Source organism: Gadus chalcogrammus, chromosome 6, assembly GCF_026213295.1.
Source record: "Gadus chalcogrammus isolate NIFS_2021 chromosome 6, NIFS_Gcha_1.0, whole genome shotgun sequence".
Classification (NCBI taxonomy): Eukaryota; Metazoa; Chordata; class Actinopteri; order Gadiformes; family Gadidae; genus Gadus; species Gadus chalcogrammus.
The window spans coordinates 4135344-4155166 of NC_079417.1; the positions used below are offsets into that span (position 1 = coordinate 4135344).

General features: G+C 47.1%; 2 protein-coding genes across 3 annotated transcripts in view; both read left to right on the top strand.

The window, feature by feature from the left end:
• The window catches only part of LOC130383902 (death-associated protein kinase 1-like), a 53213-nt gene extending 39276 nt beyond the window's left edge, over positions 1-13937 (top strand). The window contains exons 18-26 of the mRNA XM_056591797.1: positions 6-104; positions 1955-2032; positions 2703-2919; positions 5195-5380; positions 6208-6405; positions 6968-7106; positions 7910-8030; positions 8562-8750; positions 10159-13937. Coding sequence (XP_056447772.1) covers positions 6-104; positions 1955-2032; positions 2703-2919; positions 5195-5380; positions 6208-6405; positions 6968-7106; positions 7910-8030; positions 8562-8750; positions 10159-11508 — 2577 coding nt within the window. The 3' untranslated portion in view covers positions 11509-13937. The remainder of the gene's footprint in view (positions 1-5; positions 105-1954; positions 2033-2702; positions 2920-5194; positions 5381-6207; positions 6406-6967; positions 7107-7909; positions 8031-8561; positions 8751-10158) is intronic.
• A 1393-nt stretch (positions 13938-15330) lies between these two features.
• Positions 15331-19810, top strand: LOC130383875 (procathepsin L-like). 2 transcript variants are annotated; one of them, XM_056591752.1, is made up of 8 exons: positions 15331-15440; positions 16282-16415; positions 16532-16654; positions 16984-17136; positions 18221-18445; positions 18626-18794; positions 18916-19033; positions 19192-19781. In XM_056591752.1, the coding sequence occupies exons 2-8, from the start codon at positions 16287-16289 to the stop codon at positions 19289-19291; spliced, it is 1017 nt and encodes a 338-aa protein (XP_056447727.1). In that variant the 5' UTR covers positions 15331-15440; positions 16282-16286; the 3' UTR covers positions 19292-19781. The 2 variants fall into 2 exon arrangements, with proteins under 2 accessions (XP_056447727.1, XP_056447728.1); XM_056591753.1 differs by lacking the exon at positions 15331-15440 and adding an exon at positions 15522-16059 and having other exon boundaries at positions 19192-19810.
• The last annotated feature ends 13 nt before the right edge of the window (positions 19811-19823 follow it).

Below are 19823 nucleotides of genomic sequence, written 5' to 3' on the forward strand. Positions count from 1 at the left end.
TGCAGTACGGCAGAACGCCCCTGCACCTCGCCTCCAACAACGGGGCTCTGGAGGTGGTCCGACATCTGTGTCTGGCAGGAGCTAACATCGATGCTGTCACCAACGTGAGTCAACGCTCTCTCACTCACACAATCACTCTCTCACACACACACACACACACACACACACACACACACACACACACACACACACACACACACACACACACACACACACACACACACACACACACACACACACACACACACACACACACACACACACACACACACACACACACACACACACACACACTCTCAATGCCAAAGACAACACTCGCACCAAACCGTCGTGGGCACTGTTGCCTGACCTTGAAAAGGTAGCCAGCAGAATAACAATGCTGTTTCTTCCTCAGGCTGTTTGCATGATATCAGTGCCAGAACACAAAAAGAGCCAAAATAGGAGACATATAATGTATGAATAAGAGTAAACACCCTGGGTGGTTGGCATGCAGATTCATTTGGATAAGTTAATTTTATGCTTGGGCTGTCAAGCAAGTCTTTTCCTTTATTCACCCCGTTTTTATGTATATGTAATATACGTGTCTATATATGCTAAACAGTAGGAAAGCGCTGAAAGCAGATTTGGGACACTAAGAGGATTGGGATCTGCCTCTTTGGTGAATGCAAGGCTTTGGGTGTGAATAATGTCAGGGACACCGTCCTAATAAGTGTCCCCATTGAACCCACATCAGGCTGATACTGGGTGTCCATGATCTTGTGTGTCCTTCTTGGCTCAAACTGCATAAGTGATGCACAGTGATTACATTGGCTAAATAAATGTATGTTCTTATTTGATCAAAGGATTAGTGATACTGCTGAGTGTGCAGCTAAAGGGAAATGTCTTCCTATTTAACCTGAATAAAATGGAATTATTTACATTTTAGCACACATTGATAAAGTTATTACAAATATTGCTCATAGTAATATCTTTAGCATATATTTAGATTCATAAAATACCCTATAAAAAAATAAAAAAATGTTATATATGCAATTGTACATTGACTAGATGGGCGAACAGCATTTTCTTTGCAAAGATTATATACATGTGTGATTTTAAATAGATTAGTCCCAGCCTATGATGTGGCACGGTCTAAATGCTATCCCCAAATCACTCCACATATAGCGTTGATGTCTTTCTACAGAGGGCTTTAGTAATACTTCTCTGAAGGGAAGGGGACACAGGCATCAACACTGGGGTTTGGGGCAGCTGGTTGTATAGCCAGCTATAAGGGTCCTCTATAAATGTTTTAACATTGATTTGACGCTTCAATGTTTTAAGCTGAATAAGTGACATTAAAAATGAGAAAGAGGCTTTCTCTGGAGTCAACCTAGAGTAGACGAGCTACACATCCATAGGCTCCTCTCTCCTCCTCTGTCGTCAATCCCCTGCCTGTTAATATTGCATTATGGCTGAGATGCTATACATGTTTAATCTAGGAGGCAGCTACTGGGGTCATGTATAATTTATAGGCCCTTTTTGCTCAGCGTCTTCGATTGTTTGGTTCCTCAGGATGTGTTATTTGGACTGTTGAATGGAATGACTTTAAAAAAATTGCTGCCTCACATAAGGTGCATATAATATGTTATCGGTTTGAACTTGAATTTCCGAAATGGTTTGAGTCTGACCGTAGAGTGTTGCGTATTAGTAAGACATGTTTTGCCCTTTTCTTCAGAAAGTTTTGGAAGTATATTGTTAGAAAATATTTTATTACAGATAAAATGTTTCTTTATTTGAGATTTGGGACAGATTTATCGATTGCAGGAATCAACGCTATGGAAACCTTTCTGTGTGAACCAGGCCTGAGTGGCATTAGGAGTATGATGAGCATGTCTCTAAACTGATGGAAGTGTATGGAGGGAATTGATCGTAGAACATTAGGTTTGATCTCCTGTTGTTGTTTTTTATTCCAAAGGACGGCAAGACTGCAGAAGATCTGGCCTCAAGCGAACAACACGAAGTCATCTTCGTACTGCTCGGCAGGCTTAAAAAGGTACACACACACGCACGCACGCACGCACGCACGCATGCACACACAAGCACACAAGCACACCGAGACACCACCATAGCTGAGCATAGCAACACCGGTGGGTTGAATGCTGTTAGAATCAGAGGGAAGGGCTGAATAGGGGGATGACATTGAAGTCGCTGTGTGGAGGTGTTGAACAACGTCATTCTATCAAGTCTGCTAGACTCGATCAACTTCTCCGTCATCTTAGCTCTGGTGCTAGCAACACCTTCAGTCGAGAATCAATGTTGCAGATGAAAACACAAATAATGTATAACTGATAAACTAAGCAGCGAACTCGCTGCATTTTGTAGACCAATAAACTGATTTTAGATTGTTTATTAAATCGAATGCATATGATAAGCATTGGGTATACTCTAAACAGTTTGCATAAATTCTGTTTGCATTTTACCTAACTGATGATCTTAAATCAGTTGTAAACACCTCAAGGACTATCTCCTCCAAACACATTGTGAAACACTAAAACATGAACCTTTAGTCATTCGGCAGACGCTTTAATCCAAAGCGATTGTACAAGTGAAGCTGAGAGCAATCAAAGCATACAACCAAAAATTTGGAGTAGCTACGAAGCCAAGGGAAAGTGCTGCACAACCCATGGGTTCAGCTTTCAACAGCGTTGGGTCTCTCTCCCCAGGACAACCACAAGCTGAGCTACATCCAGCAGCTGCGTCCCAGCCAGCTGCTGCAGCCCCGGATCAAGCTCAAGCTGTTCGGGCACCAGGGAGTGGGCAAGAGCACCCTGCTGGAGTCCCTGAAGTGCGGCATCCTGCGGAGCCTGTTCAGGAGGAAGAGGACGAGGATGTCCAACCCGTCGCGCCACCCCAGCTCCCCCATCGCCTCCAAGCCCGCCGGTAAGGGGGAAAGGTCTCCTAAGTCCGTCGCGTCACGAATAAACAAACCACGGAGACACCACAATAATCAGGGGAGTCTTTTGCGTGAACTACGATTTGACAAAACAATGGCGACTTAAATGAAGCAAATTGCAAAGGAGATATTTGGATAGCGTCATAGCGTGACTGTCATATTTGGGTATTTTGTGGGCTATTTTTGTATTCCTTTTGATTCAATCTGGGCCCTGGCCGCGGGCACTTCGAGCACAGGTTCATGGCCTGTTTTCTGCTGAGCGCTTTGTGCTCTGTTCACCATCCTAACCTGATAACCTTGACAGCTGAGGCCAACGCCTGCCCTCGGGGCTTTGACTGTCTTCTTCTCCAGTCAGACCTGCAGACAGTGATTACTGAGGCTCACAAAGAACCCCACGCACACACAAGAAACACACACACGCACACGTCCCCCCTGTTAATGTTTCTCTTAACTTATCTGTGTCTCCGGCGTGTTCCGTCTTCCTTTCTCTCTCTTAATCACGCACTCTTTTATGAACGCACACGCACACACATGCCTTCACGTCATGTGCACACACATACACCCTCATATAGACTCATCCTTTCACCCAAACACACACCCTCAGACAGACACACACACACACACACACACACACACACACACACACACACACACACACACACACACACACACACACACACACACACACACACACACACACACACACACACACACACACACACACACACACACACACACACAGAAATACATTCTATTGTGTTGGTCCTTAACCACTCTTTACCGGCACCATTATCTCCTACATGAGGCCTGCTTCCCTCCCTGATAATGGCCGTCTAGAGTTGCTCATCTGAAGCACCAGGGCCTCTGTAGCCCAACATTCAGACCGGATTTCTTTAAAGCCTTTTAAACACTCTGGGGAAATGCTTACCAGAATGAAGAGATTGTTTTTGATGCATGCTATGATTTGGAAATTACAAATCGGAGACATTGACATGGTAGTTAAAAGAAATATATATATAATGTATAGGTAATGCACTTGGTTTTCTTCTGTTCTCTGCACTATAAATTGTCAGGAAGGTCAGCATGTGGTGATGTGTGGGTTCAGCATCATCATGTTGACCCACATGGTTCTGCCTTTGGAAACTGGAAACTCGGATATTCATAGCTGTTGCTTTGAAACAGCCGGCCTCAGTTTAAAGAGTTAATTTCAAGACTAATACCTGCAAGAAAGGGTGCAGGTGAAACCAATATAGCTCTCTTGATCAATATCTCATTCTGTCTATATCACTCTCTATCTACATTCCTCCAGTCTAAATAAAGCTGGCTGCTCACACACACACACACACACACACACACACACACACACACACACACACACACACACACACACACACACACACACACACACACACACACACACACACACACACACACACACACACACACACACACACACACACACGGAAAATAGCTTATGTTCCCTTTAACCCAAAAAAAAGGAGATTTAGGCCTGCTGCCAGAGGAAAGATGTGGCCACAGATGTTGGGGCAGCGCTTCATTCCTCAGGACCAGAGCAGAACATTTATAATGAAAAGTCAGTCAGCTGTCTCTGGAAATGAGCGAACCCAAGCAGGCCTCAAATTCTGCCCCACTGCATGGATTGAATTCCCCCATAGATTCCTATCTGTACTCCTGCCTACACAATGTTTCATCTGTTACTTGGGACTAGAGTATTGTTTTCATGCGTACATTCAGACGTTTTTGGCTTCGATTAGATTTTTTTCTGTGGAACTCTATTTTTTGCTTTTATTCTTTTGGGATTGAAAATCACATACATGCACATCTTTGATCAGTGACTGTTGGATCAGTGACTGACCAATCAGGTTGGATCCACTTTCTAAAGCTCTTAAGTGTTTAAAACGTGGCTGAACTGGAGATTAATTATTTCTTTCTCTGGAGCTTTGCAACATTGACGAAATATCCCACAAGCGCTCTCCTTTTGTGTGGAAACAGCACCCCCATGTGTCTGAAAATAGACCTTCATACAAACCAAACATACCGACGACAAGTCACCAACTGTCTGATAAAATGATTACATACAATAGTTACATATACACTTTCAGCCCAATTCATCTAGGTTGGTGAATGCATTCAAAACATTGCCTGTGTTTGTACGTAAAGATGTATATTCCTACACACACAGAACCCACTAACACTGGATTGTTGCGTTAAACCCCTTGTGTTGTGTCCATCTCCCTGTAGTCTCTGTGAGCATCTCCAACCTGTACCCCGGCTGTGAGAACGTGAGCGTGAGGAGCCGGAGCATGATGTTCGAGCCCAGCCTGACCAAGGGTGTGCTGGAGGTGTTCTCCCCCGTACACAACGCCCTGTCCTCGGCCGACGAGCTGGCCACCAGGGCCATCGACATCCAGAACACCAACATCAACGGTGAGGCCCTCGGGGTGTAGGGAGGGGTAAGATCATACTGACACTGGCCCCCGGCGTGTAGGGAGGGTAAGATCATACTGATACTCATGATAATACGATCATCCAAAGGACACTTGGGATGAGATGAGATGCGCCTTTTTAATCTCGCATGGAAAATGTGGGCGTCATGGTAGAAGGTGATAGGAATTTAAAAAGAGATCAACGTTGTAAAATGACTAAGGTTGAGGGGTTAGGTAGACATCAAGATGTTCACTGAGGAATTAATGAATTCATTGAAAGCGAGGTTACATTACGGTCTGTGACGGTTCCTTGCTGCAGCTGAAGGTTTGCTGAGTTTTCTGCTGAGTTTTGAAGTCCACTGTTCTGCACTTCATGAGATGAAGAACCTGCACGTCATTAGCTGCCTTATAGCACTTATAGCGATTAAATCAAAATGAACTGAGCTGCGGTAAAACACAATATTACACCACTTAGTCTGGGTATAGGGGGCGGGATAGTCTAGGGGGGGTTAGGGTTCTTTAACTCCCAGCAGTAAGGCACAGGGTTCGATACCCCCCCCATGTACAATATACATATAGGGCGTAGGCATCATTGAGCAAGGTGCCCTAAATCTTCCCTGCTATTTAATATAATCTAAATTCACTCCCCGTCGGTCGCTTTGGATAAAAGTGTCTGCTAAATGACTTGAATGGCAATCGATTTTATTGTAGCTATAGCATTGAAACAGTCCACCTTTTCAATCCACAGACCAGACAGCCCTCAGGCATATATACTGTAGGTACATAGGAAAGGGGAGATTCACCCATGCTCTCTGCTGCCCCCTGCAGGCGTGGGGGACTTCAGCGTGTGGGAGTTTTCTGGGAACCCTGTGTACCAGTGTGCCTACGACTACTTTGCGGCCAACGACGTGACGGCGCTGCACCTGGTGCTGTTCAGCCTGGAGGAGCCCTACGAGACCCAGCTGGGACACATCACCTACTGGCTCAACACGCTCAAGGCCCTCTCCCTTCCCTCGGACAACATCGGTCAGCGCCCGGCGCGTGTGTGTGTGTGTGTGTGTGTGTGTGTGTGTGTGTGTGTGTGCATGTGCGCTTCGTGTGTGTGTGTGCGTGCGGGCTCGCGCGTGTGTGTGTGCTCATAAGTGTGCGTGCTCATGTGTGTGTTGGGTGTTGTCAGGATGGGGGGGGGGGGGGGAATAATTACCGGGGGAAATGCTGGTCGATTCATCCGTGAAGCAATTTTTCCTCCATTTTGCATATGCGGCCGAATATCGACTTACCCTTCTACTCATGAACATGCAAAGGAGAAGGAATGACCCTTCTCGTTTGCATGTGTGAGACGATCCACTTTTTAGCGTCACTTGCATTGAGTCGGCTGCAAGCTCACAAATAAGAGAACTTTTCCAACTATGTTATATATTTCCATCATTGGGTTTTCATAATATTCGCGTGTGTGTGTGTGTGTGTGTGTGTGTGTGTGTGTGTGTGTGTGTGTGTGTGTGTGTGTGTGTGTGTGTGTGTGTGTGTGTGTGTGTGTGTGTGTGTGTGTGTGTGTGTGTGTGTGTGCCGCGCCCCCCCCCTCCCTCAGCGTTGGCGGGCCGCCTGCAGAAGCCCCTGGCCGTGTCGCTGGTGGGCACCCACGCCGACCTGGCCAACGTGCCGCGGGCCTTCTCCGGAGAGTTCCTCTACGACAAGGAGAGGGTGCTGCTCAAGGAAGTCAAGAACAGGTGCGTGGTAACGTCCCGGCAGCCGCGGCTGCGGCTCAGTGGGGCACAGCGGGTTGGCTGGTCACCGCAAGGTTGCTAGTTTGATCCCCGGCTCTTCCTAGCCGAGTGTCGAGGTGTCCCTGAGCAAAGCGTCATCGTCGGTGTGTGAATGTGTGTGTGAATAGGTGAATGTCAGCCAATATTGTTAAGCACTTTGGATGAAAGCGCTAGTTAAACTCAGTCGATCCACCTTGGTTTTTCTAGCCGTGGCTCAGGAGGGCCCAGAGGTCGGTCGACCAGCTGGCGTGGGGCAATGCTATCATCTTTTTTTAAATAACCCCACTTCTTCATGCTTCATTCGTACGTGTATTTTAAGTGCAGAGCTAGAAGACCGGGTTAGAAGAGGGAAGTTGTACTGCTGTATTAGTTAAAGGAATATCGAGAAATGTAAATCTTCTCTCTATTCTTGACTAGGTAAAGTATTGGGCCCCGGGCCAACGGGGAACTTCTACGATCTGTCTGCTCTATCGCTAAATGGGGGAAAATGTTGCTGACCATAGTAACGACCATAAAGGCGACCGCTATAGAGACTATGAACTCTGCTATCGCGGGGAGTTCTAAATCAATTAAAATGTCTTCTCTATCACCTATTCTGTGTGATATCAGGCTGGTGCAAAAATGCTGTGAACCAAATTTCGGACTAATTTATTTTGGAAATATTATTTTCATAAATATTATATATAAATATATATTTATACATCCCAGATGTGCTGCTCCACTTGTGTCCGGTCATTGAGTGGAGCTGGCTGCTGTGTGCCCTCCAGGTTTGGGACCGACCTTCAGATCAGCGACAAGCTGTTCGTCATGGACGTCGGAGCATCAAACTCTAAAGACATGAAGACACTGAGGATCCACCTGCAGGAGCTGAGGACCTCCATCATCTCGGTAGAACACGCACACACACAGACACACACACACACACGCACATGCACACACACACACACACACACCAATAATGGGGAATTCGGGTGACGCAGCTGAAAGAAATTGATCTAAAGGAGATGCAACTTTGAATCTATTTTATTTTAATTAATTTACATTTCATTTAGAATCAGTCTCTGCTCTTGCATATCAGGTATCGGACATCCCTGCACAACATATTGCAGATGTATTCATTTCTCTCCATCACCACCAGGATTGCTCCACCTGAACCTTAACATGCTGGTTCAAACTTTCGACACACACACACACACACACACACACACACACACACACACACACACACACACACACACACACACACACACACACACACACACACACACACACACACACACACACACACACACACACACAACCCAAAAACGGTACTCACAATAAATCACGCTGGCACATAAGTTGACTCCCTCTCTTCCCCCTCCCCCCTCCCGCGTGTCTCCCTTGGGTGCTCCTCTCTCCACGGTGGGGGGGTCTCAGAGGTGCGGCCCCATGACCTTGCTGTCGGAGCGCCTCCTGGCCGCGCTGCCCGCCTGGAGGAAGCTGAGCGGACCCAACCAGCTGACGTCCTGGCAGCAGTTTGTCAGCGACGTCCAGGAGCACATCAACCCGCTGGCCTCCCAGGAACACGTGCGCACGCTGGCACAGCAGCTGCACAGCATGGGAGAGGTGAGCGAGACGGCCGCGTGGCGGCCCCGCGCAGTATGATGGCCGGCATCTCTGCCCCAACGTACTGAAGGAGAGGGACAAAAACGTTCCTCCACCTGCATGCTAAAAGGTGACATTTTATACCACCAGGTGTGAGTGTGATTAGCCGTTAAAAAGCGTTAAACGCGGGATTGATGAGCAACGTTTGCTACGGTCCACTGGGTAGGCTGGTAGACGCACATCTAAGTGGACACGCCCACTTGTGACGCCAGTAGCCAGACCAATGGCGACCCTGCCTTAGCTGAATCTCTGAAGCTAAGCAGGTGTGGGCTTGGTTGGTACTTGGATGGCAGACCAACTGGGAACACTGAGTTGCTGCTGGAAGTGGTGTGGGGTGTTGGCCAGTAGGTGGCCCACTTCCCTCTGGTCAAAACATCACTCCCGATCGCCCCAGTGCAGTGACGGGGACACTGTGCTGCGGAAGGCGCCGTCCTTCGGAGGAGACGTGAAACCGAGGTCCTGACTCACTGAGGTCGTGAAAGACCCCAGGGCACTTATTGCAAAGAGTAGGGGTTTCCCCGGTGTCCTGGCCCAACCAGGCTCATTCAATCTGCCCCCCTAATCATCCCACTGTATAATTGGCCGATTCATTAATTCCCTCACTCTCCACCTCAAGCTGGTGTGTGGTGAGCGTTCTGGCGCAGATTGGCTGCCGTGCATCACCCAAGTTGGTGCTACGCATTGGTGGTGGTGAGTGAGGTCCCCCCCGTTAATGTAAAGCGCTTTGGGGACTTGAAAAGCGCTATATACGATGATTATTATTGTTATTATTATTATGTTAGGAGGGAGATTATGAAAGCGGCTTGTAGCGGCTAATCACACTCGCACCTGGTGGTATCATATGTCAACTTTTAAAATAATGGGGTCTAAAATGATTGTCCCATGCTACCACTGCGTTCTACCACTTAAGGGCACTGTTTGATTATGAGTGCTACTGCCTCGAGGTCCATCTGCTAACAATCATACATCAGGAACCAGGAACTAAAAAGGGAACATTTTGTCTGAGGAGGGCCTAACAGTTAAACAAAGCGCTGGCGAAAGTATTTGGGTGATGAGTCACGCTTCACCACAATGAGCTTGTGGATTTTGTGTCTCTTTCTTGCTTTACCCAACCATCTAACACTAGTAGCATTAAACATTTGCATGTGTGTGGGTGGTAAACATTAATAATTTGTTCTCCGTGTGGCTCTTCACCATATGTTTTAACGACCACATTTTAACGACCTGCTCTCTCATTTACCGTACTTCCCTCCTCTCCTCTTCCTGCACTCCTACTCAATGTGATTCATTAAATTAAGCATCTCTCTCCCTCTCCTCTCCCTCTCCCTCTCCTCTCTCCCCCCCCCCCCCCCCCCCCCGCTGTGGGCAGATCAACATCATGCAGAGCGAGACGGTGCAGGACGTGGTGCTGCTGGAGCCCCGCTGGCTCTGCAGCAACGTGCTCGCCCGGCTGCTGTCGGTGGAGACGCCCAAGGCCATCCACCACTACAGGGGGCGCTACAGGCTGGAGGAGGTGCAGGCGCTGGCGCCCGACAGCGACGTGGACGAGCTGCTGCAGATCCTGGACGCCATGGACGTGTGCGCCCGCGACCTCACCAACCCCTCCATGGTGGACGTGCCGGCGCTCATCAAGACCAACGGCCTGCACCGCTCCTGGACCGAGGAGGAGGACGACGATGAGGAGGGGCTGATCTACGGCGGCGTGCGGCTGGTCCCCGCCGAGCACCTCACGGCCTTCCCCTGCGGCCTGTTCCACAAGCTGCAGGTCAACCTGTGCCGCTGGAGCCACCAGCAGAAGCCCGAGGAGGGGGAGGAGGAGGGCGGCGGCGGCGGCGGCGAGGAGATGGACCGGGACATCCGCCTGTGGACCAACGGCGCCAAGGTCAGCCAGCCCAGCGCCGAGGCCATGGTGCTGCTGGTCAACCACGGCCAGGGCGTGGAGATCCAGGTGCGGGGCCACGACACGGAGCGGGCCAAGTGCTACGCCCTGCTGGACGCCGTGTGCAGCATCGCCGAGAACCTGCTGGCCTCCACGCTGCCGGGCATGCTGACGGCCAAGTACTACCTGAGCCCCCAGCAGCTGCGGCAGCACCAGGGCCCCGTCATGATCTACCAGCCCAAAGACTTCCTGCGCGCTCAGCTGCAGCGCGAGTCCTCGCTCACCAACACCATGGGCGGCTACCGCGAGGGCTTCAGCAGCGTGCTGGCGTTCGGCTGCGCCGAGGTGTACCAGCGGGGCAGCCTGGGCGCCGACATCCACGTCTCCAACGTGTGCCTGCTGGCGCGCCGGAAGCTGTGCCGCATGCTGGACCCCCCCGACGCGCTGGGGAAGGACTGGTGCCTGCTGGCCATGAACCTGGGCCTCACGGAGCTGGTGGCCAAGCACAGCGGCCCCAACGGCAGCCCCCCCCCGGAGCAGGAGGAGGAGGAGGGGGAGCCGGCGCCGGAGTCGGGGTGCGACCCCGAGCGGGGGCCGCCGGCGCCCAGCCCGACGGCGGCGCTGCTGCAGGAGTGGAGCGGGCACCCCGACAGCACGGTGGGCGTCCTGATGGCCAAGCTGAGGGAGCTGGGCCGGCGGGACGCGGCCGACTTCCTGCTCCGGAGCTCGCCCATCTTCCGGGTCAACGCGGAGGCCGGGGGCGCGGCGCCCGGGGGCTACGTGGCCTCCTGCAACGGGGGCGCGTCCTACAACTCCATCAGCTCCGTCGTATCCCGCTGAGGCCAGCCGAGACGGACCCTGGCTCGAGACCGCGTGGATTCAGAGCGGCGACCGTACCGAGAGGAGCTATGTACTGACACCCCCCCCCCCCCCCCCCCAGATAAAGTATTTCGGTTTTCCCGGTCCCCCGGCTGGAGTTTAGAGATCCGTCTTGATGAACACTAAGTGCAGTCTTTACCCAGAGACTACCTGCATCTCCCTCCTCCATCGCTGCGGGTCGTGCAGGCGGCCGGTAGAGTGGATGTCGTGTCGATGCCTCCCATGTGATGTAATGACCCCTGTTTTCCCAATATGAATGTGTCTAGAATCACTCGAGTGTTCCCAGAAGGAATCATTTGCTCAGCTGCTTAACTTCTTAATCTGTTGTGCTGCTTTTGTTTTTTTTTTGTTTTGTGTTTTACAATAAGCACACTCCCTCAAGACTTAAGACTCTCTTTGTTGCAATCGGTCTAGTGTGTACACGTGATATCAGCCTTTTGGTTCACTGAGTTATTTAGTCGCGGTTGTCCTACAGTGTAGGTGATATTAATTGCTGCTGTACTTGGTCCATTTCTGCCGACTCATTCCCACCCCTGTTCCAAACGGTCTGGACGACGATGGAGATTCAGATCGATGCCGAATGTTATGTATCTATTTTTTTTTGTTGTTGTTTTTTTGGCTTGATTGGCTTTTAGCCCTTTTGCCCCCCTCCCCCCTCGCCCTACCCAAAGATAAGCACAATATCTCTGTTGAAAGGAAATAGTTGTACTCTTTAAACATCAGAGGAGCTGTGCCTTGTTCAAACTTTTAAAGAATACAAATCAATACATTCCCTCAAACCTGGTTCCTAGTGAGATTAACAAAGCAGTGCGCAATGTTGTTTAGATGCTGTTAAACGGAAAGAAACATTTGAAAAGAGTATCAAAAGGCAACTTTAACGGCGGCAAACAGGGTAGAGCGGTGCACACATACTTGATAGTTTAAGCGCGCATAAAGGGATTACAATGCACCAAACTTGCATCACCCTGTACCTTGATGAAATGTACATGAATGGTGTTGAATTTTATTAATGAGGAGGTGAACCCTTTACAGCCAAAACCACCTGTTGAGTGGACCTGTGCATGTGTATATTTTCCTTGTCTTGATTGGTAAGAACTATAGAGGGTCAAATGTACTAGAACACAGCTTCTAGGGAATAAGTTGTGTTGTTCCCATGTATACATAAGGCCTGGCTTTAACTTCCCCCTTTGGGTTTCGGTGTGGTCTGACTTTTCCAATAATAGAGAATAATGTATTTGGTACAGCCCAAAAGCGCCACCATTTTACATACCCTGGAAGTAAAATCTAACTCTTTCTGACCCGCACTGACAATTGGACTTTGACTCCAATTTTCAACTTTTTTCTACCCCATGTCTAAGGAAATCCTTTTTGTTACATGTCGAAAATAGTGTTGCACACGTGGTACAGAAACAGGAGGTGTATAGGTTTTTGAGATTTAACATGGAGGTTTTGGACATAATGGCACTTGTTTTGTGTGTGCCTTCCTTGCCAGCATCCACAGTATTCCCCCTCTTTGCCCAAGAACGTAAATCTGATGCTTCACATGCTACTGTTGGGGCTCCCTGACGATTTCCAATATATCCAGTGTACTTATTGGTACATTGTAAATACCTAAGACCTATGTGTTGCTTCTGTTTCTCATGCCCACTTTTTTATTTTTTGTATATATATATATATATCTATATATGTATACAGTATATATAATATTCCAAGCGGTCTGTCCAAATCGGTTGTTTGTAAAGAGGCAACATGAATGTACTGCAAGTGTTTTTGTTGTGAGTAAAAAATATTGCATTAAAATGAAATCTTCACTCAATTCCACTCTGAACTAGTATATACACGTACGATCTGTTGAACGGAAATGTCCCGTTAGGTTTAGACATGGAAACCTATCATTTACCTGAGGCTGGGTTGTATCTGTCATAGTGTTGCCAACTGTTGTGTGCCTATACAAGCCTTGTTTCTCAATCTGAAAGGAGAAAGGTTTTCCTTTTTCCTGCTTCAAAAAAAACTTTGTAAAGGTTGTGTCTGAATGATACTGATGCGTGGTGTGTCTTCTCTACATTTCTCTCCCTCAAAGTCGGAGCGAGAGAAGAAAAGAAAAATGGGAATTGTAGGCCGACTTATTTACCTGAGTCTTTGAGGTACATAGACCGATGAGCCAGAGTTTCGAGAAAGAGACAAGAGATAGCCTTGGCTATATCCTGTAAGCCTCCAGTAGATTGAATCATAGTCTTTTGTTACATTTATTCAGCATGTTTTCAACTGCAACATTCATAGTACTTCTGACACTTAACAGTGTTGCACATTTTTATAATAAATTCTTTACCCGATTTGCATTGGTTTTATTGCCTCAATTACAGCTCTTCATGTTAAATAATTTGCCACAAAGCAACTGTATATTTTATGCAACTTTGTTTTTTAGAATGCTTTCTTGTAAGTTATTTCATAAGAATAATTTCCAAGTAGCTGCACTTTCGTAGTTGTGTGAAAAAAAAAATTTGCTGTTAAATGTGAGTGGTAGAAAAACATAGTCAACGTTAGCATTTAACGACTTCAACACTAAGAATATTAAACATAAAAATGTGATGAAAAAACGGTACCACCAAGGTGGTCCGACATCATCCCACAACATAAAATGTTCTTATTTGTACGCCTAATAGAAACTATTGGCAGAAAGCAAATGACTGGCATACTCAGCAATTGACCACCTGCGACAACATACCCGTTTCACAGGATGTCCTAGGCCTAGGGGAACTTCCTGTCATGGACCCTTAATGCAGTTGGTCAATGGCAGGGGGAAGTGACTTGCAGTCATTCTTTCCTCATGTGAAAAGGAGATAGTTGCAGTAATGGCTGCACTGATAGTGCACTTATGTAAATGACATGTTGCTGAGTCGGATGATGTAACGGGTTAAATGTCTATATTTGACGTAATTTGCCTCCTGCCTCGCCGTTGAGTCCTGGGCCGCAATATCCCCCCCCCCAGCCCCGGTGTGTGAAGTCCCTCTGTAAGAACCAGAGACTGTAGTATTAGGACTGGATCAACACCGAAAACCCCTGTTCTGTCGTGGGCGGAACAAAATCACTGCCCCTTGACATGCTGTTACTGCTGACTGTTTCCTAATTTAGCCCACTTTTTTTTTTTCAGAAGAAGGCCTTAGTCTGGGCTCAACAATACCACAGAACATTAATTCCCCTTAATATTAATACAAAACTAGTAACGTTTAACTAGCCGGTTGGTTCGTGAATGCGAAAGGAGTTCTACACCTGCTGCTTTAATGACCTCTCAAGGATGACACTGGTTCCTGCACTAAAATATTTGAGGAAACATAACCAAAACTAACGACGCCTACTTTAATAGCAGTATCTAGTGTCTTTTGTTTTCTTACTTTTTCTAAGAAACACGAAAAATATGTATTTGCCCAATCTTAATGAAGCTAGTCCTTGAAATCCTGTCATGAGGAAATTATCTACTATTATTATCTACTATTTACTATCTAATCATTGAATGTTCTAGGAAGGTGTATGTGTGTGTGTGTGTGTGTGTGTGTGTGTGTGTGTGTGTGTGTGTGTGTGTGTGTGTGTGGGTGTGTGGGTGTGTGGGTGTGTGGGTGTGGGTGTTTGGGAGAGAAAAAAATCAAACACTGTTCATCCTTTTGTATGACATGGCATTTTTTTAGGAAGTAGCCAAGCATCCAAGACCGTCACGTGCTGTCACGGGATCACATGATGATGACGTCATATGTATGGGCGGAGTTTCAATGGAAAAAACACCTCACAGGACCAATCAGAAGACACCGTATGAGCTGCTCCAGCGTCGCTCCTGCATTTATAAACTTTGTGCACCTTTGTACTCCAAGCTGTCTTCTCTAACAACATCTAAGACTACAGTAAGTTTACGCTGTCAGGATAACCGAAGGTTTTTAAAGCTTCTCATTTACATTGCAATATTTTATTTTCATAAGAAATTCGTACAAAGTATAATGGAAAAATTCCGTGTTTGGGGAGTTGTTTTTTTTGGATCCTAAAAGGCCCGACTGAACACGGGACTTCTGATTGCCATTTCGATCCAGACGTGTCAAATTCCACATTGCTTTAGTAGTGTATTGCTTGCAGATTATCATTTTACTACGGTGTCTCGGTGAATCCTTGTAGCCCTCCTGTTTTTTTGTTTTTGTTTTTTTCCATCCAGAATTCGTTTGATAAATCAAGCAGATCTTTCATGGGTACCCGTTTCAAATATAAACAACACCGTGTCCATCGTCCGAACAGCTCAAATCAATAACAAATGTACTTTTCCGTGCACTGGCTGCGGTCGGGTCCTGGTTTTGTTGTCCTCTGGTCTTAAAGGCTGCGCCACCGCCCGGATCCCGTGACTCGGCTCACACAAAGCGCTGTGTTTTTTTTTGGGACTTCAAGATTTCGTTTCTGTAATCCGTTTTCTCCTCAGACGAGAATCGAGCACATTGCGTCTTCTCTCCATAGCCGTGGCTATTTCAGCTCTACTCGGTAAACAAGTCGATCTTGCAGGCCCATGTCCTTGTTTTGTAAAGAGGGAATGTTGTATCTGCAATCTGGGAGCTATGGATCTGGACTAGCTTGTTGATCGTGGATGTCTTTCAGCGTTCAGTCGATGGATTTGTGTAACCATGACCATCGTTCCTGATTTGTATATGCTAATTTGATTATATTTAACCTAACTTGTTTTTCTCCCCTTTCGTTTCCCACTAGACGCCATGATGATGCTGCCTCTAGCGGTAGTTACGCTGTGCCTCAGTGCAGTCCTGTCTGCTCCCACATTAGACTCGCAGTTGGACGAGCACTGGAACCTATGGAAGGGGTGGCACAACAAGGAGTTTCATGTGGTGAGTCTTTGAATAGGTGTTATGAAGAATCTCAATGTACGGAATTAAAATGCATCTATTTAAAAAACGAATGGTGTAAAAAATTATTGACTTGTTGACCTGTTTCTATATTATAGAAGGAAGAGGGTTGGAGGAGGATGGTGTGGGAGAAGAACTTGAAGAAAATTGAAATTCACAACCTGGAGCACTCCATTGGCAAGCACTCATACAGACTGGGGATGAATCACTTTGGAGATATGGTAAGAACCTGCGCACACACAAGGAAGTGGGACAGTGTTTCTCAGGTTTCTGTTCAACACCCGTCTGCTACCTGCCCCGATAAACAACCACACCCAGCTAAAGAATGTTAGCGAAAGTTGCCGATTGGCCATGTCATCAAAACATTCATTTTAATACAAAAAAAACAAGCCCAGAAGAGTATTGCACTCTGTCCCAAAGTGTTTTGTTGTATACGTTTCCAACAAGAACCAAACAATCGAGAGGGTTCTAGACGGAAGCATATTCCACAAATGGCCGCGATGTCCTGACGGTGGTGTCACTGTTGTGCTGCTCTGTCCTGTTTCTCCAGACTCACGAGGAGTTCAGGCAGGTGATGAACGGCTACAAGCCCAGGCAGCAGAGGAAGACCAAGGGATCCATGTTCATGGAGCCCAACTTCCTGGCTCCTCCCCCCGCCGTGGACTGGAGAGAGAAGGGCTACGTGACCCCCGTTAAAGATCAGGTATGTCCCTCGTGCATCCCCCGTGCAACGGCTCCCTGCTACTTTTCATCCCCTACTTGATGCTATCCTGTCCATTGGATATATATGGGAAGAGCATAGTGTATCTGGAGTCCATGTTTATCACTGTGTAGTAGGAGTGTAACGGTACACAAAAGTCGCGGTTCGGTACGTACCTCGGTTTTTAAGTCACAGTAGGGTATGGTTAATAGTTTCTCAACCCGTAGAGAAGCAGCAATGAAAACACCAATAAACTTGGTTATGGCATTTGTATTTCTGAATTCCCAGACAGGGGATGGTATTTGAACATTGGAGTCCAGCCATGTGACCAAAGTGAGGCAGAACAGTTTTTGTTATCTATTTGGTTGCAAAATGGATCCAGTCTGAAGTGCAGACACGCACTTGCTAAGCTTGTCACAAAGGACAAATCCTTTTCCTTTTGAAGAAGAGGAAAGGGGTCTGACTGTGTTGAAGTTGCTGGCAGCTTCTTTTTTTTTATTGGAATTCCTAAAATGTTTGAATCTTAATGGCTGATATGAGGGGACATTCAAGTAAGATGTCGTCTTCGGGTTAAAACGGGAAGCATTGCTCCTTTTGGACACAAGTTTTATTTTTAGTGGACCCGTGTTAAAAGCGCAGACTGATAAGGTTCATATTTGGTAGTTTTCTTTTTATCTGTTTACCACACACTGTTTGCTAACACCCCCCCCCACACCCCCATGTCAGTTATGGCTCCTCCCCTGTACAGTACATTAGGCCTGGGGCCTTGAGCTGAAACTTGAGCTATCACCCGTGAACAGGAGTGGCAACAATATTTTGACCTACTTTGAAAGGTCGTAAAGCTAGCGGTCCGGAAACAGACCAGGCCTTCCTTTTGTATTTAGTTTAGTCCAACGATTGCAGTAAAATTATAGATCATGGCCATAAAATCGTAAAAGGTAATAAACCCAGTGTTATCCGTATCTTGCTGATTACACTTCCAGTTTTGTTTCAAATGTCTGAAGGTTCATGTACCACTACGAATGTCTGCAGTTCAGACCTTTTTCAGTATTTTAACCCAACCTTTCTCCCTGTGCCCCCCTTCCAGGGCAGTTGCGGCTCCTGCTGGGCCTTCAGTACCACCGGGGCTCTTGAGGGCCAGCAGTTCAGGAAAACCGGCAAACTGGTGTCCCTCAGCGAGCAGAACCTTGTTGAATGCTCCCAGGCAGAGGGAAACGAGGGCTGCAACGGAGGTCTCATGGACCAGGGCTTCCAGTACGTGGAGGACAACGGCGGCCTGGACTCTGAGGATTCCTACCCTTACCTCGGAACTGTACGTATCGCATGATCTGTTTGGTAGAAGTGGGAAATGATTATATAGATGTGTGTAATGATAAACTTTGATAAAAGACGTTGGGTCTTTACATATGTCTTCATGTAATGGCAGATGTTTTTTTTTTCTCAGTATCTCTTGCTAACTGTTTCACTGCCGGCTTCCTCCCCTGTTGTCCAGGATGACCAGCCTTGCCACTACGACCCCAAATTCAACTCGGCAAACGACACTGGCTTTGTGGACATTCCGAGCGGCAAGGAGCGCGCCCTGATGAAGGCCGTGGCCTCCGTGGGACCTGTGTCCATCGCCATCGACGCCAGCCACGAGTCTTTCCAGTTCTACGAATCAGGTGAGCTGCTTTGCTTGTGACACTGCGACGGAAGGTTTGGCACTGCCTCTTTAATGTGCATTTACTTTTTTGCCTTGGTCAAACAAATCTTAATATTTTTTCATAACGTGGCGTTCTTAAGGTATCTACAACGAGAAGGCGTGCAGCAGTGAAGATCTGGACCACGGTGTGTTGGTGGTCGGCTATGGCTTCGAGGGCGAGGACGTTGATGGCAAGAAGTACTGGATCGTCAAGAACAGGTGAGCCTTCTTATGACTTACTACCGGTGTAGGGCAAGAGTGCATGTGGAGTGATGTACATTATTTTTTTTGAACCCGAATGTATTGGCTCTCATATTTTGACAAGAATTTAGCCTTGGATGTTTGTTTTAAATCTAATGCTGTGTACAACCTTGCAGCTGGAGCGAGAAGTGGGGAGACAAGGGCTACATCCTCATGGCTAAAGACAAGAAGAACCAATGTGGAATCGCAACGGCTGCCAGCTACCCCTTGGTCTAGCTGCCACAGCGTTTCAGTGGTGATGAACCTAGCATTTTGAAATGGTACTTGCTGGAGATGGCCATTCAACAAAAAAAATTAAGTGTTTTTAAATCAAGCTTAAAGAAGGCAGGAATAACTTTGTCAGCTTAATACACTGTCATGTATCTGCATGTTTTACGGAGAAACGATGGTTTTAGGGAATGCCATTTTATAATGGCTTGATTTTATGCCACTTTATTCATTCATGAGTCTTTGTAAATATGTTTGCCTACTTTCTAGGCATTTTCTTAACCCCTTACCTTGTCCGTTCCATAAATGTTCAATTCTCTTTTTTTTTTATTACTTTTGCTGTGATCAATTAAATTTGTGGAACTGTGGTTTGACTCTGGTTTTCCTTCATTCTATTCCAATAAGATTTTCCCTCTGATTGCAATGTCTTTCAAATCAAATGCAGGTCATGACTTTGACCAAGACCCATTATCTGAGTGTACTCTGGGTACGATTGCCAGTTACCTTCTGCTGCCAGTTATCTCGCGTGCCTGTATTCTTC